The sequence below is a fragment of the Thalassophryne amazonica genome, chromosome 13 (genome assembly GCF_902500255.1).
Source record: "Thalassophryne amazonica chromosome 13, fThaAma1.1, whole genome shotgun sequence".
NCBI lineage: Eukaryota > Metazoa > Chordata > Actinopteri > Batrachoidiformes > Batrachoididae > Thalassophryne > Thalassophryne amazonica.
The window spans coordinates 368,385-396,183 of record NC_047115.1 but is presented as its reverse complement, the minus strand read 5'-3'; the positions used below and the strand labels follow the sequence as shown (position 1 = coordinate 396,183).

The 27,799-nt window shown below is 40.1% G+C and overlaps 1 protein-coding gene across 1 annotated transcript in view; it reads left to right on the top strand.

Annotated features, from left to right (window-relative positions):
- The first annotated feature begins 20,027 nt into the window (after positions 1-20,027).
- Positions 20,028-27,799, top strand: part of LOC117523860 (ankyrin repeat domain-containing protein 1-like) — a 47,098-nt gene continuing 39,326 nt past the window's right edge. The window contains exons 1-3 of the mRNA XM_034185473.1: positions 20,028-20,083; positions 22,645-22,827; positions 26,582-26,710. Of these exons, the coding sequence (XP_034041364.1) occupies positions 20,057-20,083; positions 22,645-22,827; positions 26,582-26,710 (339 nt within the window). The 5' untranslated portion in view covers positions 20,028-20,056. The remainder of the gene's footprint in view (positions 20,084-22,644; positions 22,828-26,581; positions 26,711-27,799) is intronic.

Genomic DNA, 27,799 nt, shown 5'->3' with positions numbered 1-27,799 from the left:
TGAATTACAATCTTACCAAATTTACGCTTAGCCTTAGCCAGCAGTTTCAAATTTCCTTCAATGTCGCCTGCTCTGGCCCCCGGAAGACAATTGACTATGGTTGCTGGTGTCGCTAACTTCACATTTCTCAAAACAGAGTCGCCAATAACCAGAGTTTGATCCTCGGTGGGTGTGTCGTCGAGTGGGGAAAAACGGTTAGAAATGTGAACGGGTTGGCGGTGTACACGGGGCTTCTGTTTAGAATTACGCTTCCTCCTCACAGTCACCCTGTTATGTGTCGACGCGGGTTGAGGAGCGGACCTGCGTCAGACAGGACCCAGCGCTAAAAATAACCAGAAAGCGGTTCCAAACAGAAACTATTTATTATTCACCTGTGCTTAAAAGTGTAAAAACATAAAAACAACGTCCCTCTGGTGGAGTGATTCGTGGCTCGCTCTCCAGCGCCCGCAAGGATTAAAGCCGGCGCTCCTGGACTTCATACCACCGCCAAACACCCCCCAGGTGGACACGACAAACTGATTCTCTGTGAAGCAAAGAGAAGGTGAGGTAAGTCAACAGAAACAACTATATCTTCCAATAAACACACGCTATCAGCAACACACTCAGGTCAGTGTCCTTTTTTTACTTTATGCAAATGAGCAGCTTCTCACAACAAGTGGAGGATCACTTATCCTTCACGCCACAGCAGTGAGAAGCAAACTGCACAATTCTCTTCACAATTCCAGTATACTGTGTAACAAAACACCAAGTTACTATCAACAATTACTTAAACACTTAATTACCTTTAGTGTGTGCTGACAGCATGTGTCCTCACCCCTCCCTGCTTCACGGGCTCGATGTGTCAAAACCCAGGCGCGGTCCTCAGCGTCTCACAAACGAACGTCACAAGGTCGAGTTCCCGGCAGTTCTGCTCAAATCACACATGACTTAAATGCAGAACGCCATCCAATTATCTGCTTCAGCTGCAAGTCGTCCAGGTTGCACGTGAGCACCAATCACAGGTGCTTTCCATGATGTTGATGAGGGTGAAGACTCTTCAGCCAGCACCTTCTTCACAGACAAACCAGCCCTCATGCCACCTGGAGAGCAAAGAAAAGAAAAGAACACCAAAACATCCAGCCAAGCCCCCCCAACACACAACACACCCAGTCGGCCTGCTTTCCCGGCTGCTCAGGATCTGCCAGAGGGGAACTAACGGCGGCTAAGCTACCTTGGTCCGCACCGACTACAGGGGCCTGGCTAGCTGTAGAATTTTCCACGGTGCGGAGCCGAGTCTCCAATTCGCCCAGCCTGGCCTCCAAAGCTACGAATAAGCTACACTTATTACAAGTACCGTTACTGCTAAAGGAGGCCGAGGAATAACTAAACATTTCACACCCAGAGCAGAAAAGTGCGGGAGAGACAGGAGAAGCTGCCATGCTAAATCGGCTAAGAGCTAGTAGCTGCGCTAAGTTAGTGGATTCCTAAAAACATGCAAAGTGAATAATGTGTAAATAATTTAGAGGTGATTCAGCAGAAGGAGTGCTTTAGTTAAGGCACGTGAAGATTACACTGGGAAACAAATCGTAATCTAGATAACTAGATCAATCTAACTGCGCAGATTAAACAGCTAACAGATACAGAAAAACACCGCTGTGCTCCGGAACAGGAAGTGATACAATACCGCAGTGAGAGCCAACCTGATATGGTACTATGAGGTCCCTAAGATAAGATGGGACCTGATTATTCAAAACCTTATAAGTAAGAAGAAGAATTTTAAATTCTATTCTAGAATTAACAGGAAGCCAATGAAGAGAGGCCAATATGGGTGAGATATGCTCTCTCCTTCTAGTCCCCGTCAGTACTCTAGCTGCAGCATTTTGAATTAACTGAAGGCTTTTCAAGGAACTTTTAGGACAACCTGATAATAATGAATTAAAATAGTCCAGCCTAGAGGAAATAAATGCATGAATTAGTTTTTCAGCATCACTCTGAGACAAGACCTTTCTAATTTTAGAGATATTGCGTAAATGCAAAAAAGCAGTCCTACATATTTGTTTAATATGCGCATTGAAGGACATATCCTGATCAAAAATGACTCCAAGATTTCTCACAGTATTACTAGAGGTCAGGGTAATGCCATCCAGAGCAAGGATCTGGTTAGACACCATGTTTCTAAGATTTGTGGGGACAAGTACAATAACTTCAGTTTTATCTGAGTTTAAAAGCAGGAAATTAGAGGTCATCCATGTCTTTATGTCTGTAAGACAATCCTGCAGTTTAGCTAATTGGTGTGTGTCCTCTGGCTTCATGGATAGATAAAGCTGGGTATCATCTGCGTAACAATGAAAATGTAAGCAATGCCGTCTAATAATACTGCCTAAGGGAAGCATGTATAAAGTGAATAAAATTGGTCCTAGCACAGAACCTTGTGGAACTCCATAATTAACCTTAGTCTGTGATGAAGATTCCCCATTTACATGAACAAATTGTAATCTATTAGATAAATATGATTCAAACCACCGCAGCGCAGTGCCTTTAATACCTATGGCATGCTCTAATCTCTGTAATAAAATTTTATGGTCAACAGTATCAAAAGCAGCACTGAGGTCTAACAGAACAAGCACAGAGATGAGTCCACTGTCCGAGGCCATAAGAAGATCATTTGTAACCTTCACTAATGCTGTTTCTGTACTATGATGAATTCTAAAACCTGACTGAAACTCTTCAAATAGACCATTCCTCTGCAGATGATCAGTTAGCTGTTTTACAACTACCCTTTCAAGAATTTTTGAGAGAAAAGGAAGGTTGGAGATTGGCCTATAATTAGCTAAGATAGCTGGGTCAAGTGATGGCTTTTTAAGTAATGGTTTAATTACTGCCACCTTAAAAGCCTGTGGTACATAGCCAACTAATAAAGATACACTGATCATATTTAAGATCGAAGCATTAAATAATGGTAGGGCTTCCTTGAGCAGCCTGGTAGGAATGGGGTCTAATAGACATGTTGATGGTTTGGATGAAGTAACTAATGAAAATAACTCAGACAGAACAATCTGAGAGAAAGAGTCTAACCAAATACCGGCATCACTGAACTCTGACTGAACTTGAAGCTAGACTGTCTGATATCTTAGCTTTACGTTTGGAAAATGTACAGTCAGTAGACAGTCTTGTGGATAGTTTAAACTCAGTGCTCAAAACTACACTCGACATGATTGCACCACCATTATTAAAACCACACTCCCCAAAACACAGTCACCTTGGTTCAGTGATTACTTGCGTGACCTCAAGCATAAGGCTAGAGGTCTAGAACGGAAATGGCATATTTCAAAACTAGAAGTATTCCACCTTGCGTGGCGTGATGCTATCTTAGACTATAAGCATGCATTATTGACTACAAAGTGGACCTATTACTCTGATTTGATCAACAAAAACAAGCATAACTCAAAGTTCTTGTTCGAAAGGGTGGCAACACGTATTCATGGACAACCACCTGTAGTTCGCTCTCCTTTTACAGCACAAGATTTCCTGGATTACTTTGAGAAGAAAATCAAAGACATTAGCTTAAATATATCCCAGCATGCCTTAACCCAGCCACTACACCCTGCTATTGATGTGGGCGCCACTACTGAGGTATTACCTAGATTTACAGAATTTGACAGTATCTCACTAGACATGCTGACAAAACTCATAACGTCAACAAAAAGCACAACCTGTTTATTTGATCCTATACCAACAAAACTGTTTAAGGACCTGTGGCCCACTCTTGGGCCGACTGCGCTGGAAATTATTCATCTTGAACTTGAACTTTGAACTTGAACTTATTTAATTGGCACACAATTCGTCAATAACAAAGACTGATATACAAGACAATTTCACAGTGACATGTGTGACCAAAAAGGGGTGAGCAGAAGCAAAGCTTATAAACGCCCACCCCCTATATACATACATACATACATATATACACATTACCTACCCCCAGAGCAAGCACACAGGCGAGAGTTGTAAGGAAAAGCTCCCTCTGATGTATTGAGGAAGAAACCTCAAGCAGACCAGACTCTAAGGGGTGACCCTCTGCTTAGGCCATGCTACAATACATTTAACAACACAAACTCAAATCCCAGTATCATAAACATATCAAGTGAACACCGTGTCTTCGTCTACATACATATTTACATACATATACAGTATACACACACCAACATACACCTTCACATACATACATAATTACACACACACATACATATATATACACGTATACATACACAAATGAATGTTACTGATTTCACAATTACAACTGACAACACAAAACTCAACGTACTTCATTAGATTCATATCTTGAAAACATCATTTTTTATATTGATTTTTAAACTGATTGATATTTGGACATTGCTTGAGTTCCTCTGTCAGGTTATTCCATAATCTAGGGTCACACATGGAGACACAGAAACCTTTCCTGGTCGTCCGAGCGCCAGCAATTTTAAAATGATACAAGCCCCGTAAATTATATTTTCCTTCTCTCTCTCCCAGTAAAATATTCTTGAATTCTAAATGGCACTTGTTTATTTTTCACTTTGTGCATTAATTGAACAGTCTTGAACGAAATCATATCATTAAGTTTTAATATTTGAGATTTAATGAACAGTGGGTTGGTGTGGTCTCGATAACCTGCATTATGAATTGTCCTTAATGCTCTTTTTTTGAAGAATGAATAATGGTTGCAATGTAGTTTTGTAATTGTTGCCCCAAACTTCAGCGCAATAAGTCAAGTAGGGAGCAACCAATGAACAATACAGAGTATGTAGTGCTCTGCAATCAAGAACATGCTTTACTTTATTTAATACTGCAATACTTTTTGATACCTTCTTTTGAATATGCTGAATATGAGCTTTCCAATTTTTTCATCAATAATGACACCTAAAAACTTATTCTCTTTGACACGTTCTATGTTTACCCCATGTATATTTAACTGAATTTGTATCTTTTTTATAATTTCCAAATAACATCAATTTAGTTTTAGACAAATTTAATGATAATTTGTTAATATCAAACCATCTCTTTAACTTTATCATTTCTGTTCATAAATCAGATAATAGTTGTTGCAGATTTTCCCCTGAGCAAAACAGGTTTGTGTCATCTGCAAAGAGCACAGTTTTAATCATATCTGAGACTTTGCATAAATCATTAATGTATAAAATAAATAATTTTGGGCCCAACACAGAACCTTGTGGTAGCCCACAAACGATGTCCAGACATGAAGAACAGTATTCCCCGAGTTTAACAAACTGCTTTCGGTTTTGTAAATAGCTTTTAATCCAACTCAGAGCAACTCCTCTGATCCCATACAGTTCCAACTTTTGAAATAATATATTGTGATCAGTTGTGTCAAAAGCCTTTCTTAAGTCAATAAATAAACCTGCAACTATTACCCTTTGGTCGACATGTTTATTGATCTCCTCTCTGGTATCGAGCAATGCCAGTGTCATGGACCTTTTTGCTCTGAAACCATATTGACTTTCATCAAGCAAGTTGTGTCGATCTATAAATTTATCCAGTCTGCTGTTGTAAAGTTTTCCAGTATGTTTGATAATTGTGACAATAGAGACACAGGCCTGTAGTTAGTAAAAAGATGCTTGCTGCCAGATTTGAATAAAGGTATCACTTTTGCCACTTTCATACTGTTAGGAACAATCCCAGTTTGAAATGATTTGTTAAAAATATATGATAATGGTTTTGCAATTTCAGTAATTATTCGCTTTACTAAGGACATATGTACCTCATTATGATCCATTGACTTTTTACTTTTACATGTACTAACTATGTTAATAATTTCCCTTTCATCTACTGGGCTGAGAAACATTGTGTGTGGATTTCTAGCAATTAACTGCTGATTTTCCCATGTACTGTGTGTAGTAGAGAAGCTTGAATCTTCGACTGGACTAGGTTGCTTGACGCGAGGACGTTTCGCTTCAAATCGCAGAAGCTTCCTCAGCTAAAATTCTTGCTCTGGAAGTCTGACTTCTGTCTGACTCTTGTAGAGACGAATGAACAGACAGAAGTCAGAACAATAAACTCTGGTAAACTCTGGTTTACCACAGTCCAGCAATAGGGGTCTCCAATTGGTTCAAAATGACAGGAAGCAGAAAGTTTGACCACATTACACCCATTTTGGTGTCTCTTCACTGGCTTCCTGTCCCTGTGAGATCAGATTTTAAGGTTCCGCTGCTAACCTATAAAATTGTTCAAGAACTGGTACTTCATTACTTAGCTGACCTAATTAAACCATACGTACTGGCCCGGGTTCTGCGTTCTCAAGATGCAGGACAACTTTGTGTCCCTAAGGTGAATAAAAAGTCTGCGGGTCACAGAGTTTTCTCTTATTGTGGGGAGTTTCAAGATGGCGCCAGTGTTTGCGGCCTGCCTTCTGTCTCTATGAACTGTAGTTGTTTTCTTGCTGTTTTGGTTGTTTGTTCAAATCAAATCAAATCAAAATCAAATCAAATCAATTTTATTTATAGCGCCAAATCACAACAAACAGTTGCCCCAAGGCGTTTTATATTGTAAGGCAAAAGCCATACAATAATTATGGAAAAACCCCAATGGTCAAAACGACCCCCTGTGAGCAAGCACTTGGCGACAGTGGGAAGGAAAAACTCCCTTTTAACAGGAAGAAACCTCCAGCAGAACCAGGCTCAGGGAGGGGCAGTCTTCTGCTGGGACTGGTTGGGGCTGAGGGAGAGAACCAGGAAAAAGACATGCTGTGGAGGGGAGCAGAGATCGATCACTAATGATTAAATGCAGAGTGGTGCATACAGAGCAAAAAAGAGAAAGAAACAGTGCATCATGGGAACCCCCCAGCAGTCTAAGTCTATAGCAGCATAACTAAGGGATGGTTCAGGGTCACCTGATCCAGCCCTAACTATAAGCTTTAGCAAAAAGGAAAATTTTAAGCCTAATCTTAAAAGTAGAGAGGGTGTCTGTCTCCCTGATCTGAATTGGGAGCTGGTTCCACAGGAGAGGAGCCTGAAAGCTGAAGGCTCTGCCTCCCATTCTACTCTTACAAACCCTAGGAACTACAAGTAAGACTGCAGTCTGAGAGCGAAGCGCTCTATTGGGGTGATATGGTACTATGAGGTCCCTAAGATAAGATGGGACCTGATTATTCAAAACCTTATAAGTAAGAAGAAGAATTTTAAATTCTATTCTAGAATTAACAGGAAGCCAATGAATAGAGGCCAATATGGGTGAGATATGCTATGTTTGTTATATGGAATGTTAACTGTTTACTGGTTTATGATCGTCAAACACTCCTAAATATATGTCAATCATGTGAGTGGTGGGGACGGTTTGGTCAAGATTGGCAAAGGATCTTCTACCTTTCACCACCTTTGGGTATACAGGCTTACCTCTGCTGTTTTCCGGCTTTATCTGCATGTAGAAGGTGTAGACATCGTGGGAACATATCGGCAGGCTGACTAAGCTAAAAGCCAGTTTGGCATGTTCTCCTGTCACTCTCTCTGGAGATATTAGGTCGGCATTTCTTCACTGTATTTCGTGGCGCTTTCTTGGTCCGATTGCCTCCTCTTTGGTTCCTGTGGTCGGCTCGGATGAGGTGCAACTGACAAATCTCTCTTTTCCTTACCTCTGTGGGCTTGGTTTGAACCTACACAATCTGTGGCCTCTCACTCGGGCCGACAGTCGACTAATGCTCCTATCAGGATGGTGCTGGTAAATGCTAGATCGCTAGCTAACAAAACCTTTATCCTGAAGGATTTTTTATGGCCCGTGAATTGGATTTTCTCTGTGTTCCTGAGACATGGATGACTGCTGGTGAGTCTAGTGCTTTCTGTGAACTTATGCCACCCGAGCGCACTTATTTTAACTCTCCGAGGGTGTCAGGATGCGGCGGAGGCACCGCCACCATTTCAAAGAACAATATACAAGGTCTGTTAGAAAAGTATCCAACCTTTTTATATTTTTCAAAAACCTGATGGATTTGAATCACGTGTGCTTGCATGAGCCAACCTTGAACCTTCGTGCGCATGCATGAGTTTTTTCACGCCTGTTGATTGCGTCATTTGCTTGTAAGCAGCCTTTGTGTGAGGATGGGTGGAGTCTCTCGTCGGATTTTCTTTGCAAGGAAAATGGCGGAACAACTGGAGCAGCATGACTGCATCAAATTTTGCCAGAAACTGGGCGACAGCCAGGTGGAAACCATTTGGATTATTCAGATGGCTTTCGGTGATGATCCTCTGGGCATCAAACAGATTAAGGAGCGGTACAACCGGTTTAAAGACGTCTGCACAACGGTGGAGAGCGAGCCACGCTCTGGGCGGCCATCAACATGCTGAAATGACCAGATCATTTCCAAAATGAACGCTGTGGTGATGTGGGGCCGTCGTGTGATTATCCAAAAATTGTGGAAGAGGTGGACATCAGCACTTTTTCGGCACATTGCACTGTGACAGAAGATTTGGCCATGAAAAGAGTTGCAGCCAAATTCATGCCGATGGCTTCGGCACGAAGCTGATGGCGGAACAAAAGTGCCACCGTGTTGAAGCCTCACAGGACATGTTGTGACATGCCCAGCTCTTCCACAATTTCTCGGATAGTCACACGACTGAAAAGCCACTGAAAGCCGTCTGAATCTTCCAAATGGTTGACGAGCTGGGCATGTCACAACATGTCCTGTGAGGCTTCAACACAAAGGCGCTTTTACTGATTTTAACAGTGATTTTGCTGATTTTCTGTCACAAATAATGCCAAACTATGATCGGATTTTAATAGTTGGTGATTTTAATATTCATGTTTGCTGTCCTCTGAAGCTGCTGGCCAATGATTTTTTAGATTTGATTGATTCTTTTAATTTTGTGCAGTCTGTGTCTCGTCTGACACAGGAACATGGGCACATTCTCGATCTTGTTTTAACTTATGATTTTACTGTTTCTAATTTAGAGGTTTATGATGCTGTTTTTTTGGACCATATGCCCATTGTTTTTGACATGTCTCCTTTTTGTCATATGGTGAAATCTTGCGCTCCTACTCAGACCTGTCGTGTTTTTAATTTTTCCACTGCTGCTCAGTTCTCTGCTGCCTTTAACGCTGCGATCAGCCATTCTGAGTCTTGGCTTTAATTTAGATGTTGACTCCTTCACCTCTTGATTCAACTTGATCTGTCAGACTGTCTTAGATACCGTGGCTCCATTGAAAATGAAATCTTCCAAACGTTGCTCTGAGCCTTGGATAAATGATGTTACACGCACTGTCAGGTGCGAGTGTAGGAGAGCTGAGCGAAAGTGGAAGAAGGACAGACTTCAGTTGTCCTTCCAGTTACTGCGTGACTGTTGGCGTTTTTATTAGAAAACTATGAAGGCTGCTAAATTTAAGTACTTTTCTGATGTTATTGCTTCGAACTGTCATAATCCTCGTGTTCTTTTTAAGATTGTAAATTCTGTTTTACGTGCACCACAATTGGATTGTCTCGAGAGCTCCACTGAATTGTGTGAGAATTTTATGAGTTTTTTCTTAGAAAGGTTGCTGGTATTAGGGCCCTCATTAGTTCTCCTGTTTATGACCCTTCTATCTCTGTGACATGCTCAGCTGTTTTTGACCAGTTTGAGTCTGTCAGTTTGCCGTCTTTGAGACATATTATTGATCATATGAAGCCTGCTGGTTCTCCAAATGACCCTTTGCCACCTCATCTTCTTAAAGAGGCTTTTTCCATGTTGGCACCATTTGTATTGAATATTATTAATGGGAGTTTGGTTAATGGAATAGTGCCTACCAGTTTCAAGAATACAGTGGTAACCCCACTTATTAAGAAACCTGGCTTAGATTCTTCTGAACTTTCCAATTTTAGGTCAATTTCCAAACTTCCTTTACTCGCTAAAATTTCGAAAAAAATTGTTTACTGCCAGTTGAGTTCTTTTCTTAATAATCATGACACCCTGGAGTTGTTTTAGTCTGGTTTTAAATCTCGTCACACTATTGAGTCGGCACTGTTGTGGGTTTTTAACAATATTTTTTAGCTACTGATTCTGGTCATTGTGTTGTTTTGGTCCTGTTGGACCTGACAGCGGACTTCGATACAGTGGACCATCAGATCCTCTTGTCTCACCTGGAATACTGGGTGGGCATTAAGGGTGTTGTTATAGATTGGTTTAGCTCCTACTATCAGAGAGAAGTTTCTGTGTCTGCATTGAAGCTGTTGAATCTTGTGCAGTGCCCTTTACATGTGGGGTCCCTCAAGGCTCCATACTTGGCCCTCTTATTTTTTCTCTGTATCTACTCCCAATGTGATACATTTTTAGGAGACATGATATCTCATTTCACTTTTATGCTGATGATTGTCAGATTTATGTGCTTGATACCATATCAACTCACTATAGAAATCTTTTTTCTCCTTCATCTCACAACCTACCTGTGGGACATATGCACTGATAATATTCATCATCACCTCTTCAATTTCCGCCTTAAAGAGTTTAAAACATTTAATACTAAATGAATGACATCAGAACGCTGACCATCTGTGTGTTCCTGTGTGTTGATCTGTCCTTCACTGTGTTTTCCACTATGTATAACATCATCATGTGACTTCTGCATGACGGCATCATTGAGACGCTCTGATCAGGCTTAACAGCATTAATGCTGTTGTCCGTATGCAGCAGCTTGACCAGAGCATCTCAATGCATTTCTCCTGTCGTGAAACTTATAAAACACCAAATGTGTTGTTAATTTAAATAACTTGTCCAGAATTAGTTTGGTTAAAATTTTAACCATAAGTTAAAACTGTATGCCTGGAGATGACTTGGTTGATATGCCGGCAAGTCATTATTGTGTAAAGACAAATGACAAATCTTTTTTTTCCTCTCTCTTGCTTTTTCTTCTGTAACCAGCTTTTCTCTGCCTGCAGAGGATAGAGCTGTCCCTGTGCTACAAATCATTTAGCAGGCAGGCACTAAAATCTTTGATTTCAGACTTAAGAAATATTTTTAACTGTTAAGCTTTATTTACTATGCCTGCAAAAATATGTTGGTGGTCTAAATTTATCAGATGCTAATTGGTCCACTGATGGTTTTCAAAGTTATCTGAAAAGCTAATCCGATAATGAAAACATTAGCTTCGATAATTAGCAGTTAGCAGATTAGCAGAACTGTGCATCAACTATGAGATTTTTGGTCATGTGGTGCATTTCTCTGGACATGATGCAGTACACTGGATCCTCAGTGTTGAGGACCCTAGTGGCTGGAGAAGGTCACAGACATGCCCATGTTTCATGTGAGATCTGAACTGACCTGACCCGGTTTTGTAGATCTAACGAGATGGTGGAGCCAAAATCTGTTGATGAACTTTTGAGTTCAAGATACTTTTAAAATAAGAAGTTCAGAATTACAGCCCTTTTTAAGTAGATGGATGGACAGGATCCTCCGGAACCCTGGAGCAGCACCCGGAGCTGCCGGAGCCATGGAGTCTCTGAAGCCCCTGGAACCCTGGAGCTCTGGAGCACCAGAGCTCTGGTGCACCAGAGCCCCCAGAGTCCCATAGCCCTGTAGCCCAGGAACCCAGGAGCATGCAGAGCCCCGGAGTACTGGAGCACCAGCAGCCGGACAGTTTTCTGTGTGAGTGAATGTTTATCTTCATATGATGACACACTCGTAAACCGCCTCGGCGCTGAAATCCATCTGACAGATGCAACCACTCTGATGGACCCCCTCCGCCGAGGATCCTGGGTGAGAGCAGATTTACAGAGCTAATAATAGAGTAAACTAGATATATTTCCAGAGAAGGAATTCTGCACAGAGCCTATTTATAATGACAGAATCCTATGATGGATCCCTGGACGATTAACGCCAAACCAGTATTAGACCACTGGTACGCTGCAGTACAGGAACTCACTCAGATAAAGTTAGCATCATCTTCCCACTCTCACTTAGTTGCTGACAAATATGAAAGACAGACGTCAGATGATTGACAGGAGGGAGGGGTGGGATCTGAAATACATTCAAGGAACCGGAGCTGTTTTTAATGGGGCAGGGCCCATCGTTAATCCTCAACTCTGTAAGTGAGATAGAGTATCTCGTCAATAGTTTTACATCCTCATTGAAGACAACTTTGGATGCTGTAGCTCCTCTGGAAAAGAGAGCTTTAAATCAGAAGTGCCTGACTCCGTGGTATAACTCACAAACTAGCAGCTTAAAGCAGATAACCCGTAAGTTGGAGAGGAAATGGCGTCTCACTAATTTAGAAGATCTTCACTTAGCCTGGAAAAAGAGTCTGTTGCTCTATAAAAAAGCCCTCTGTAAAGCTAGGACATCTTACTACTCATCACTAATTGAAGAAAATAAGAACAACCCCAGGTTTCTTTTCAGCACTGTAGCCAGGCTGACAAAGAGTCAGAGCTCTATTGAGCCGAGTATTCCTTTAACTTTAACTAGTAATGACTTCATGACTTTCTTTGCTAATAAAATTTTAACTATTAGAGAAAAAATTACTCATAACCATCCCAAAGACGTATCGTTATCTTTGGCTGCTTTCAGTGATGCCGGTATTTGGTTAGACTCTTTCTCTCAGATTGTTCTGTCTGAGTTATTTTCATTAGTTACTTCATCCAAACCATCAACATGTCTATTGGACCCATTCCTACCAGGCTGCTCAAGGAAGCCCTACCATTATTTAATGCTTCGATCTTAAATATGATCAATCTATCTTTGTTAGTTGGCTATGTACCACAGGCTTTTAAGGTGGTAGTAATTAAACCATTACTTAAAAAGCCATCACTTGACCCAGCTATCTTAGCTAATTATAGGCCAATCTCCAACCTTCCTTTTCTCTCAAAAATTCTTGAAAGGGTAGTTGTAAAACAGCTAACTGATCATCTGCAGAGGAATGGTCTATTTGAAGAGTTTCAGTCAGGTTTTAGAATTCATCATAGTACAGAAACAGCATTAGTGAAGGTTACAAATGATCTTCTTATGGCCTCAGACAGTGGACTCATCTCTGTGCTTGTTCTGTTAGACCTCAGTGCTGCTTTTGATACTGTTGACCATAAAATTTTATTACAGAGATTAGAGCATGCCATAGGTATTAAAGGCACTGCGCTGCGGTGGTTTGAATCATATTTATCTAATAGATTACAATTTGTTCATGTAAATGGGGAATCTTCTTCACAGACTAAGGTTAATTATGGAGTTCCACAAGGTTCTGTGCTAGGACCAATTTTATTCACTTTATACATGCTTCCCTTAGGCAATATTATTAGACGGCATTGCTTAAATTTTCATTGTTACGCAGATGATACCCAGCTTTATCTATCCATGAAGCCAGAGGACACACACCAATTAGCTAAACTGCAGGATTGTCTTACAGGCATAAGGACATGGATGACCTCTAATTTCCTGCTTTTAAACTCAGATAAAACTGAAGTTATTGTACTTGGCCCCACAAATCTTAGAAACATGGTGTCTAACCAGATCCTTGCTCTGGATGACATTACCCTGACCTCTAGTAATACTGTGAGAAATCTTGGAGTCATTTTTGATCAGGATATGTCATTCAAAGCGCATATTAAACAAATATGTAGGACTGTTTTTTTGCATTTACGCAATATCTCTAAAATCAGAAAGGTCTTGTCTCAGAGTGATGCTGAAAAACTAATTCATGCATTTATTTCCTCTAGGCTGGACTATTGTAATTCATTATTATCAGGTTATCCTAAAAGTTCCCTGAAAAGCCTTCAGTTAATTCAAAATGCTGCAGCTAGAGTACTAACGGGGACTAGAAGAAGAGAGCATATCTCACCCATATTGGCCTCTCTTCATTGGCTTCCTGTTCATTCTAGAATAGAATTTAAAATTCTTCTTCTTACTTATAAGGTTTTGAATAATCAGGTCCCATCTTATCTTAGGGAACTCATAGTACCATATCACCCCAATAGAGCACTTCGCTCTCAGACTGCAGGCTTACTTGTAGTTCCTAGGGTTTGTAAGAGTAGAATGGGAGGCAGAGCCTTCAGCTTTCAGGCTCCTCTCCTGTGGAACCAGCTCCCAATTCAGATCAGGGAGACAGACCCCCTCTCTACTTTTAAGATTAGGCTTAAAACTTTCCTTTTTGCTAAAGCTTATAGTTAGGGCTGGATCAGGTGACCCTGAACCATCCCTTAGTTATGCTGCTATAGACTTAGACTGCTGGGGGGTTCCCATGATGCACTGTTTCTTTCTCTTTTTGCTCTGTATGCACCACTCTGCATTTAATCCTTAGTGACTGATCTCTGCTCCCCTCCACAGCATGTCTTTTTCCTGGTTCTCTCCCTCAGCCCCAACCAGTCCCAGCAGAAGACTGCCCCTCCCTGAGCCTGGTTCTGCTGGAGGTTTCTTCCTGTTAAAAGGGAGTTTTTCCTTCCCACTGTCGCCAAGTGCTTGCTCACAGGGGGTCGTTTTGACCTTTGGGGTTTTTACGTAATTATTGCATGGCTTTGCCTTACAATATAAAGTGCCTTGGGGCAACTGTTTGTTGTGATTTGGCGCTATATAAATAAAATTGAATTGAACTGAATTGAATCTCACTGTGCTGATGTCAGCAAAACAGTCGCAGATTACTGATGCTAAACAAACACCGAAACAATGGCAATTCTGGCCTGCATTCCCATGATGCTTTGCTTTCTTCCCACAATGTTTCACCATTACCAAAAGCACAAATACTTGACCCAAACCAGATGATGGAATAGTCATCAGATCTGTTCCAGGAAAGGTCTCTCAGCCTGAGCTCACATCATTTTAAGGAATTACATTAAGCGAGCTGATAACCTGCCCCAGGACGGGTTTGATCCAAAGACTGAAATGACAACATCATCTTCACCAACAAAGCTATCACCTGCCACCTACCACGGATGCCAAAGAACTGTTAGGGCGCGACGACAGCTGCCTCAAGAAGAGAAAGCTACTGCTACTAATACTATCACTACTACTACTACTACTACAAGTATATATATATATATATATATATATATATATATATATATACACAATTCACCATGAATATTACACAAATCAATCAAGTAGGAGCATTTATGTGCAAAAAGTAAAGGTCATTTAGGCAGCCATCTTGAATTTTCAAGTGGCCAGTTGACCAGATTTGGTAAGTATGACCTTGGGAATCATGCCAAATCTCATAGTTATGTCAGGATTTATACAATGTTGCCTTAAAACTGATGTTATTTGGTCCGCGAACAGTTTTGACCATGTTGAATGTTTGGTCTCCAAGGTAACGGTCAAACAAGTTTGAAATCCATCCGATTCTATGACATATGTTACACTGTAATGTGACAATTAAACATGACAGATTGCGTGAACTGTTCCTTTTTTGACCCCTGTACAAACTGAAACATACGTTTGACACCATTTTTGCTGTTTTTACCCCATGACTCTTTAATCACTATTCATTAATCACATAACTAGTTACTTTATTAGTTATATTCAGCAGCTGCAGACAACTGAATGGAACTACAGCAACTACAGTAACTACAGCAACTACAGTAACTACAGCAACTACAGTAACTACAGTAACTACAGCAACTACAGTAACTACAGCAACTACAGAACTACAGAATTACAGTAACTACATTAACTGCAGTAACTACAGAACTACAGTAACTACAGCAACTACAGCAACTACAGAACTACAGCAACTACAGTAACTACAGTAACTACAGCAACTACAGAACTACAGAACTACAGCAACTACAGTAACTACAGCAACTACAGCAACTACAGCAACTACAGAACTACAGCAACTACAGTAACTACAGTAACTACAGCAACTACAGAACTACAGAACTACAGCAACTACAGTAACTACAGTAACTACAGCAACTACAGAACTACAGAACTACAGCAACTACAGTAACTACAGCAACTACAGCAACTACAGAACTACAGCAACTACAGTAACTACAGTAACTACAGCAACTACAGAACTACAGCAACTACAGTAACTACAGCAACTACAGCAACTACAGCAACTACAGAACTACAGCAACTACAGTAACTACAGTAACTACAGCAACTACAGAACTACAGAATTACAGTAACTACATTAACTGCAGTAACTACAGAACTACAGTAACTACAGCAACTACAGCAACTACAGAACTACAGCAACTACAGTAACTACAGTAACTACAGCAACTACAGAACTACAAATTACAGTAACTACATTAACTGCAGTAACTACAGAACTACAGTAACTACAGCAACTACAGCAACTACAGAACTACAGCAACTACAGTAACTACAGTAACTACAGCAACTACAGAACTACAGAACTACAGCAACTACAGTAACTACAGCAACTACAGCAACTACAGCAACTACAGAACTACAGCAACTACAGTAACTACAGTAACTACAGCAACTACAGAACTACAGAACTACAGCAACTACAGCAACTACAGTAACTACAGCAACTACAGTAACTAGAGCAACTATAGTAACTACAGCAACTACAGTAACTACAGAACTACAGCAACTACAGTAACTACAGTAACTACAGCAACTACAGTAACTACAGCAACTACAGTAACTAGAGCAACTACAGCAACTATAGTAACTACAGTAACTATAGTAACTACAGTAACTAGAGCAACTATAGTAACTAGAGCAACTACAGTAACTAGAGCAACTATAGTAACTACAGCAACTACAGTAACTAGAGCAACTACAGCAACTACAGCAACTATAGTAACTACAGCAACTATAGTAACTACAGTAACTACTGTAACTATCAATCAATCAATCAATCAATTTTTTTTATAACTACAGTAACTACAGAACTACAGTAACTGTGGCAACACTGCTTGTGTTTTTTGAAGAAGTAAATGGAAAATGTGTGTGCAGCTGATTGAAATGAGACTATGCTGAAGTGTAATAAAGGTGGTTAAATGCAGAGGGAAGATTTCACCTTCTTTTTATGTTTTCACTTCTTTTTCTGCCAAGCACATAGTGAAATTTTCAGGGTTCATTTATTTAGTTATTTGTCTCTCTGTTAGCGAGATTATGTCAAAACTACTGCACAGATTTTGACTAAATTTGCACCACAGATAGACATTAGACTCCACTGACTTTTGGAGGTGATCTGGTTCTGCATGCGGACTGGCGGACGTCAGAAATCTCGGATTGCTCTTGTTTTACGCCGCCGCGGCCTGCAATTGGCTGAGAGTGAACTCACTCACTTTGTAACCATGTGATTGTGCAACATACACTTTGGTTCACATTTACCAGTAAAGACCAAACACCTGACATGTTGGTGTCTGTTGTCCGCCGTCAGTCCGTCCCTGTCGCGCACTGCTGCCAGCTGCTGACCTCTGACCCCTTTCTGGTGCTGGCTCCCGTGCAGCGAGGAGATGTTTGGAATCAGGACTATTTATTGCTGAACCACAATGAATCCGTGTCTTCACGGTGATGTCACTGCATTTCTGTGGCCACATGCCCAGAGTCAGGAGTCACTGCCAAAGATCATCTGTGAGAGAAGATGACTCACTCCGGATTTAGAGATGAATCTGCTGCTGGTCTGAAGCTGCTCAGCAACATCTCCGCTTCAAAATGCCACTAGAGCTCAAACCATAAAACACCCACCGAAACGCTTCTGAAGAACATGATCCAGTTTCATCAGTCAGCGTGGGTTTGGATGTCAGAGAGGGGGCGTGACCCAAAGACCAAAACGTTAAAAGGAACAAGGAATATCAAATAAATAAAAAATAAATAAATCAACAAAATCAATGCAGCTATAAATGTGTCAGGCTCAGTGGAAAACAGATTATGAGTGAAAGATGTAGGCACACAGACATGGAGACAGACGCACAGAATTGTTCTCAAAGCTCAGGAGCACAGCAGGGGTTAAAAGAAAAGGTTTAAAAAACCAGTCAGAACTCTGTGTGTGTGTGTGTGTGTGTGTGTGTGTGTGTGTGTGTGTGTGTGTGTGTGTGTGTGTGTGTGTGTGTGTGTGTGTGTGTGTGTGTGTGAAAGAGGCAGTTTGGCAAACATCATGATTTTAACATTTCATCTTCTTCATAACTGTAAACTGTGTTTGTCAGGAGAAATTCCAGCAAACTTTCATATCATAAAAGTCAACAACTATAAAACTCAAAATTGAAAAGTTTATGTATTAATAATGGGATGTCAAAACCGTGTGTGTCCAAAATAAATAAATAAATAAATAAATAAGATGGATTTCTGACATTTATAAATGCCCTTTTTTTTTTAACTGAATTCTGTCTGTCAAGTAGGAAATGTACCAGATGCCCTGAAATGCTCACATCAGCCTCCTAGATGGCGACAAAAGCTGCTCAAATGTGCAGCGACATTTCAACTTTTTATTCCTGTGAAATTTATCTTTTGGTCAAAATAAGATGGGCTGACAGCCAAAAATCAACTTCCAGTTGTGTCCCTGACTTTATGGGCAACTTACTTGTCAATTCGGGGTTTTCACGTATCCCATCATCCCTTGCGTGCGAGAGAGTCGCTGCAGTCAGAACAACATAGAGAATCTACACAATGACAGTTGTAAATGAATATTATACTACGAAAATCTAATTTTTTTTATGCTTTTCATCACGTTAATAAGAGACTGCTGCATGATACCCTGAAAACTGACTAAAACTGTTGTGTGGGCCGCTGAAGAGGAGGTACTGCTGGCCCACCACCACCAGAGGGCGCCCTGCCTGGAGTGCGGGCTCCAGGCACCAGAGGGCGCTGCCGCATCATGGGAGTAGCCTGGGTGACAGCTGTCACCCATCACCAGACACAGCTGTTCCACTCAGCACAGAGGTATATCAGGAGGACGGCGTCTCCACCTCAGTGCCGAGATATCGCCTAAGACTAAGGTAGTATTCTCTGCATTTATATATATTAACCAGCTAAACCTATTAAACCTTTTCAGGACTGGTGACTACAGATAGCTTCACTGTTTTGGATAAGTACTCACCTTCCTGCTGTTCTTTGACAAGAGGTGGAGGCGGCTTCTCCCCTCTCCGTTACTGGGTGCGGTCATCCACGCCTGTGTGTTGTCGCTCTCTCCTGCCAGCAGTACCGGATCCGACGAGCGGAGGCAGTGGCCACCTGGGAATTCGGGACTTGGCGGTTCCAGTATTTCCAGGGTTCGGTGGCAGAGGAGATCTGGGTGGTTCCGGTTCGACTGAGACGGACGTCTCCTACCTTCGAGCCTGCCCACACGACACCAGCGGATTCGACCCCAAATTGTGTTTGTTATATTAATTGTGCCTGTTTCACAGAAGTAAATCTTGTTATTTACCTTCTCCATTGTCCGTTCATTGCGCCCCCTGTTGTGGGTCCGTGTTCCAACACTTTCACAACAAAAACAATTATAACAAATAATCCGTGTCTGTTACGTTTAATCTGTGTGGACTTTAATAAACGCAAACTGAATTTCAGACATATATATATTAGTCTGGAACAAAGAGGACAAACAGTGTTGTAAAGAACAATAATCAAGACGTTAAAGAGCAAACTTCACTTTCCCCCAGAATGACATGATCAGGAAGCGATTGTAGCTCACAGCAGCTCCCATTGAAAATAACAGAGAGACAGACTGTGATTCTCACATGTTTACATAAAACAAACACAATAACAACGTCTATAAACCCAGAGAATATATTCATGAGAGTTTTAGGCACAATATAAAAATAGTTTTATATTGCGATGTTAATTGTGTTGTCCGTGTGCAGCGGTTAAAGTGCAGCGTGATCAGAGCGTCTCAATGCAGTTCTCAATGTTACTGAGATCTCACAGCGTGGCGACCTCTCTGAGGTTTTGTGGGATTTGAAACCTGAAAAGCCTCAATAATATAATTCTGAAAGCAGAGTGATGCCTCTTACCTTCCCTGAGTCTTTGCCCTCACACTGGATGGGTGTGCTGCTGATGGGAGGGTGATGCTGCCAAATGTGCAGGAAAGAAATGTGACCTGAGCCCAGTTTTTTTTTTCTGCAGATGACTGTGAGCACTATAAAAGTGCGTGAGGGTGCGAGGCGGGCGGATCGTGTGAGCAGCGGTGGACTGAAGTCAGAACCATGGGTCTGCACAGTGTGGAGGAACTGGTAAGACCTGCTGACATCACAGACCAGAGGACGTGAAGATAAGACACATCTGACAACATACTACAATGAAGTATCATGATTTAATCTGCTAATATTGAATTATTACATCACTTTAAAATCTTATCTTGATTAAACTTTTATTATCTGGATTTCAGAAAGCCTCAGAAGATTATAAATATCTATATCCAAAATGAAATTTATTTAAACCAAACACAAATTATTAATACTATGCACATATCTTTATCTGTTTCTATGTTGTGAATAATTCATAAATCAACATTTACATTAGGAATATGTATCTTAAATGAAAGTAAAATACAGCAAATTAAAATTGTAAAATAATTTACAGGGATATGATGAATTATTTGCTATAGTCCAAAAATAAAGACTTTAAAGAAAAAAAACAAATAAAAATATTTTTAAAACAATTTTTTAAACCTGAAATAAAATATAAATTACTTCTTATAATCAGCTTCTCTCAAACCCAAACAAAAAAGTGGATTATTGATAATAAGGGTTTTTATTAACCGCGTCACTGTCCAATCAAAAATTAAAATAAAATAGTTTAATTCACAACATTTATTATTCTTTTATAAACTAAATAGTTCTACTGATGTAAAACGTTTAAAGAAAAGCTTTATTACAAATATTTAAGTATAAATCCAAACACTAAATAGCTGAAAATATCACATTTATGTTTTCAATTCTATGACTTAAAAGTAAAAAAAAAAATTAGAAACAACAGAAGATTTCTGCATGTTGATATTTTAATACATTCATTACCTTTCTGAATCAAGAGTTTCTTTCCAAAAAGTGACTTTTTTGCAATATGTGAACACAAAGCAGAGCAGTTTTAATCTTATTTTCTCGCTGACACGATGAGCAGCCATAGAAACATTCTGGGAGCGTTAAACCGGGGAGCTTCTGCTGCTGTTCTTATTTTAGAGATTTTAAAAATAAAAATGTTCACTTTGGTGTCTAAACTTTGACTTGTGCTCCAGTTCAAAGATTGATCATTAAACTGTAAACTCAAGGAAAACCTGAAGAAACGCAAAGACAAATAAATAACAGATGTCTATTCTATTCTATTCTATTCTATTCTATTCTATTCTATTCTACTCTATTCTAAGAGAGACAAAAGCACGGCTGGCTACAAAGTGGGACTTACCCTGATTTGATCAACAAAAACAAGCATAACTCAAAGTTTGTGTTCGACACAGTGGCAACACTTATTCATGGACAACCACCTATAAGTCGCTCTCCTTTCTTTATTACTTTGAGAAGAAAATATTACATCATGTTAAACATATCCCAGCATGCCTTAATCCAGCCACTACACCCTGCTATTGAGGTGGGCGCCACTACTGAGGTATTACCTAGATTTACAGAATTTGACAGTATCTCACTAGACATGCTGACAAAACTCATAATGTCAACAAAAAGCACAACCTGTTTATTTGATCCTATACCAACAAAACTGTTTAAGGACCTGTGGTCCACTCTTGGGCCGACTGTGCTGGAAATTATTAATCTTTCTTTCACTTCTGGATCTGTTCCTAAATGTTTCAAATCTGCAGTGATTAAACCATTACTTAAGAAACCTAATATTGACCCTAGTGTATTGAAAAACTATCAGTCGATATCAAATGTATCATTTTGCTCTAAAATTCTGGAAAAAGTGGCATTTTGGGATTACCTTTCATTGCTATGCTGATGATACTCAGTTATACATGCCGATAACTGCTGGTAATCTAATCCACATAAAATTTTTAGAAGATTGCCTTGCATCAGTGAGAAGTTGGATGTCTAGAAACTTCCTACTTTTAAACTCTGATAAGACTGAAATGATAGTTCTTGGTCCAGTGAGACATCGGCATCAATTTGACCAGTTAATGCTCAGCCTAGACTCGTGTGTCATACATCACACTGACAAAGTGAGGAACCTTGGGGTAATTTTTGATTCTATGTTGTCCTTTGACCTCCACATTAGAGATATTATGAAGACTGGTTTCTTCCACCTGTGAAATATAGTGAAGATTCGTCCCATCCTGTCTATGGCTGATGCTGAGACCGCTTGTTGGAAACGTGGCTGTCAGCATATGCTGGTTAAATCGTCACAATGTGACAGGGCCCTTAGTAGTTGTTGTAATCATAGTATATTTCATTAATACTTCATTAATTTCACATATTTAAATAAAGTATCTATTTTAAGTATTTTTATTTTGGAGAATTTCAGAGTGGTTTTATCTGCAGGGACCGAGCTCGTATTTAACTAAATGCCTGTTGAGACTCTAAACTCGAGTCATCAGAACTTTGGTCTCCGGAAACAGTCAGAACCTGAAAAACTCTGGAGAACTGCACAGCAAAAAAAAAAAAAAAAAAAAATCAGACATGCAGAAGAATCTGCAACTTTTTATTTTTAATGTACGTGTATTATCTTGACATTTGCTTATTTGCTAAAAAAAAACCCACAATGAAAACAAAAAACAAAAAAACCACAAACAGATTTATTACTTTCATCCACTCACTCAGACACGCCCACTTTCTCTTCTCTCCTTCAGGTGACTGGGAAGAGGTCAGAGGGCAAGGAGGTGGATGACTTTCCAGAGGGCGTGTACGAGGCAGCTGTCAATCAAGAGAAACAGGATGACCATAAGTCTCATGTGGAGCTGGTGGGCGGAGTTCTGTTGGACGACAGCGACAGTGGCGGTGAACTGGATGAAGTTAGCGTGGCGGCTGTCCATGTAAGAACCTGAACCCAAGACAGTCCTAGATCCGAATCTGGACTGCCCTCTGTGTGTGCCAAAAGTCAGCTGTTGTCATTTTTCTTTATGAAGGTGTCATGTGTTTTTATATGCCAGCTGGATGTGGATCCTCGGGTTTACGAGTGGATCCAGACCCCCGTATCAGGTGGTTTGGATCCACATTGTGCCGAATTACTTTCCTTCGGTCATCTTTGTTCACGGAGGGATAACAGTTCCACACAAAAGGGATCCCCTAATCAGTGGTGGGCACTGTTCAGCAAAAGCGATAACCGATAATTATCAAAGCTAATGTTTTTGTTAGTGGATTATAAATTTAGTACTGATAACTTTTAGACCACTAACATTTCTTTTTAAAATAGCTAGCAACTTGATAAACATTTATAATCCCTTTTGCTGTTGTTTACTATGTATTTTGCAGCAGTGAGATAGTTAAACGGAGCTAGCTTATCTCTGCCCCCAGCAGAAAAGGCCTGGCTGTCAAGCTGCCACATATATTTAAAACAAACAAACACACAAACAAACAAACAAACCAAAAAAATAAACATTAATTCTTAACTTTATACAGTGGTCCAGCGATGAGGTAGAGGTCTTGAAATGGGAAGCAGATTTCACTTATGGTTTTGCTTTACAAATAAAATTATTCCAGATAGACTAACTACATTAATGTAAACTCTTATGTAAAATGTACAAAGTGGATATTTAACAAATATCTGTTAATTTTAAAATAATGCACTAATTCTGAAGATTTGAACATTAACACACAGGTGCCCAAAGGGATTATGGGTAAACTTAGTCTCCACTCATACTGATTGGTTGACTAATTCATTCTATATAAAAACTAACACAAGTGAATCAATGTAACATGTGTTGGTGTTTACAAATAAATGTGCTTTTGGAAAATATGTCATTTTTTCATTTGTGTAAAAAAAGCATTTGCAAAGCCGAAAAGTCTGTTAAATTGTGATTCAGGCCGTGTGATATAACCGGCCTCAAAATGCATAGAACACTGCCATCTACTGGCGACCAGTTATATCACAGTGTTGTCGACCGCAGGATTTTAAAATTATCTGGAGGTTTCCAAAACCTGAGAGACACGTGGAGATAAAAACAAATCATAGATCTGACAGGTTTAGTTGTACAGTGTGTGGTGTCAGCCACACGGTAAAAACAACACACACAAACAGATTTCACACACGAACATTCCCAGGTCAGACACCTCGCTTTCTGATTGGCTGCATGTCACATTTAGCTCCTCACATCCTTCTGAGCACATCAGAGCACTCTTACAAACTGCACACGGCAGGAATATCTGATAAGATTATATTTAGCGTCATCACAATTGTCGGGGCGTCCTTAAGATTGTCGGAAGGGGAAGCTCGGGTCCGACATCGGCCTAATTATCTTGTCATGTGAACCAGGCTTGATGTCATGATGCCTCACGGAGCGACTGATTGATCTGTTATAACACCGCACCGAGCCGCTAACCGATCGGATGTTATGATGCCTCACAGAGCGACTGATTGATGTGTTATTATGATGCTGCACCGCAAAGTTCAACGACCAAAATACAAACATTCTGGGTGCAATGAACATGTTTTCACTATTATTTGATTTCTTTGTGCAACTGACATTGTTATTCAAACATTCAAAAGGTGATTCCTATCACCACACAATTCCAACACACAAGAAAGTTTTTTTGACAGTTCTTGTTATTGACAGAAACCTGGTCTCCCTAACCAGATAGGGTTGTGATGTCATCATGCGTGTGTTTTGGTGCTGTCTAGCGCAATCTTGAAAATTTCTTTCTTTTTTTATACAAATGAGAAAAATGACATATTTTACAAAAGCACATTTATTTGTAAACACCAACACATGTTACATTGATTCACTTGTGTTGGTTTTTTACATAGAATGAATGAATCAACCAATCAGTATGAGCGGAGGCTTAGTTACCCATAATCCCCTTTGGGCATCTGTGTGTTAATGTTCAAATCTTCAGAATTAGTGCATTATTTAAAAATTAACAGATATGTTTTATATATCACTTTGTACAGTTTAAGAATCTACATTAATGTAGTTATACTATCCGGAATAATTTTTTTTTATAAAGCAAAACCATAATTCAAACCTGCTTTCCATTTCAAGACCTCTGCCTCATCGCGTGACTACTGTATCCTGTCAGGGTAAACTGACTGTGTGACTGCGCAACAACAAAAGACCAGAGGGGGGAGGGTGTGCTGCTCTTTGTTGTGTGATGCAGCACTACTGTTACAGACAGAGAGTAGACTTTGATGAATCTGCGTGAGCAGCAGTCAGTGCGTGCGGGAGAGAAAAAAGCTTGAGTATCTATCTTTTTACACGAGGATTGTTCCATATCAATACCAGCGTTGGTTTCGATAGTATTGATATTAGGATCGATCCGCCCACCTCTAGCTTTGACGGTGTTTAAATTTGAAAGTGGCTTGTTAGGAGGTGACAGCGTATGAGAGGCAAAATGATTGAAAGTTATCGCTTAGGATAGGTTTTAGGCAGTTTAGCGTTAAAAAAGCTAACTATTCAGTTAGCTGATTACTCGTTATTGAAGCTACCTTTTTGGTTAGCTGTGCCCACCACTGCCCCAACTCTTGTTTAACGTATCAGTTTTGTAAAAGTACAGTCACCGCTGAGGTATAAAAACAAAACACCCACGCGTCTGGTTCGTTGGGGATCCCCAACTCACTGGATCCGCTCACATTTCTCTCCAGACAAGTGGGTGTTTCGTCATTAAATACTTGCGCCAAAAAGTATTTTCAAGTAGAAGAAAACATGAGGTGAATCTTTGAATGAATGAATGAGGAAGTGAAAAATCTGCAGGAGGGAAGAAACTGAGGGAAACCTGCTCCAGATCTGGGTTAGGTTCACATCCTGCATTACCATAGTAATGGAGTCTGATCTTCACTCACCTCCCTTTCTGAAACAGGCTTGAGTTAAGCTGCTTTCTCTGGGTTAGATGAAGCTCATTCCAGGGTGACGTAAACCTGCTCTCTGAAACAGGTGAACAAAACAGAGATTTGCCTGACTATGATTTTGAGTCTCTGACTGAGACCAGTGGATGAATTTAACAGTTTGAATTTATGTTGTTGAAATATCAGCTTCAGCTTTTCAGGACTGTGTGCACAGTTCCATTTTTTGTGTGTGTATGTAATGGATACAAAAACTGTAAAATAAAGACATAGAAAGGATGTCATAGTCCATGGTGCCACCTAGTGGCGGAAGTGTGTAATATCAATCATAAATGGTTAAATGGTTTTTGGAGGTAAAAGGTTTCATCAAAGTCTAACTTCAGCTTTAAGGACTGAAGGATCATTTGCCATGTGTCAGATTTTTTTCTTGTTGTTTGATAAGACAATCAGCAACAGTCCTGTACTGGTGAGTATTTTAAGGAAATCAAAATACTACAATACTTTCTGCACTTTTAGTTCATTTCTTCAAATGTGATTCATTTTTAGTTAGACTTTTTTTTAACTTCAAGGTGCAGGTGGAGAAATAAACGTGTTCCACGAGACGTTCAGTCGATTTGGAGAGAACTCTGAATGTTTGAGGATTGTCATTAGCAGATTTTTCATGAAAATCCAAAAATGGAACAAAAGATTTTACTTGAAACCAGAAGCTGAAGGTCTTCTAATGCCTCTGCCAACCGACATATTTTTGGCCTGGTTTGTTGAAGTGCCTTGTGGCGTTTTTATGCTTCCAGACGGACAAAAGTGGACACCTGAAGTTGGAGACGGTGGATGACCTGTTCAACATCCTGCAGCTGAGGAAGAGGAGGAGGGAGAGGAAGGCATCCATCGACAAGAAGCAACAGCCAGAGTCTGAGACCCTGGTGAGCTTTTACTCCAGTTACCAGAGAGGAAACATCATGAATTATCACAGAGTAAACATCTCACATTATCACAGTGGAAACATCTTACGTTACCACAGAGGAAACATCTCACGTTATCACAGAGGAAATATCTCACATTATCACAGAGGTAACATCTCACGTTATCACAGAGGAAACAGCTCACATTATCACAGAGGAAATATCTCACATTATCACAGAGGAAACATCTCACATTATCACAGAGGAAACATCTCACATTATCACAGAGGAAATATCTCACATTATCACAGAGGAAACATCTCACGTTATCACAGAGGAAACAGCTCACATTATCACAGAGGAAATATCGCACATTACCACAATGGAAACATCTCACATTATCACAGTGGAAACATCTCGCATGATCACAGAGGAAACACCTCACAGTATCACAGAGGAAATATCTCACATTATCACAGAGGAAACATCTCACGTTATCACAGAGGAAACAGCTCACATTATCACAGAGGCAATATCTCACATTATCACAGAGGAAATATCTCACATTATCACAGTGGAAACAGCTCACATTATCACAGAGGAAATATCTCACATTATCACAGAGGAAACATCTCACGTTATCACAGAGGAAACAGCTCACATTATCACAGAGGAAATATCTCACATTATCACAGTGGAAACAGCTCACATTATCACAGAGGAAATATCTCACATTATCACAGTGGAAACAGCTCACATTATCACAGAGGAAATATCTCACATTATCACAGTGGAAACAGCTCACATTATCACAGAGGAAATATCGCACATTATCACAATGGAAACATCTCACATTATCACAGTGGAAACAGCTCACATTATCACAGAGGAAACATATCACATTATCACAGTGGAAACAGCTCACATTATCACAGAGGAAATATCTCACATTATCACAGTGGAAACAGCTCACATTATCACAGAGGAAATATCGCACATTATCACAATGGAAACATCTCACATTATCACAGAGGAAACATCTCACATTATCACAGTGGAAACAGCTCACATTATCACAAAGGGAATATCTCACATTATCACAGTGGAAAC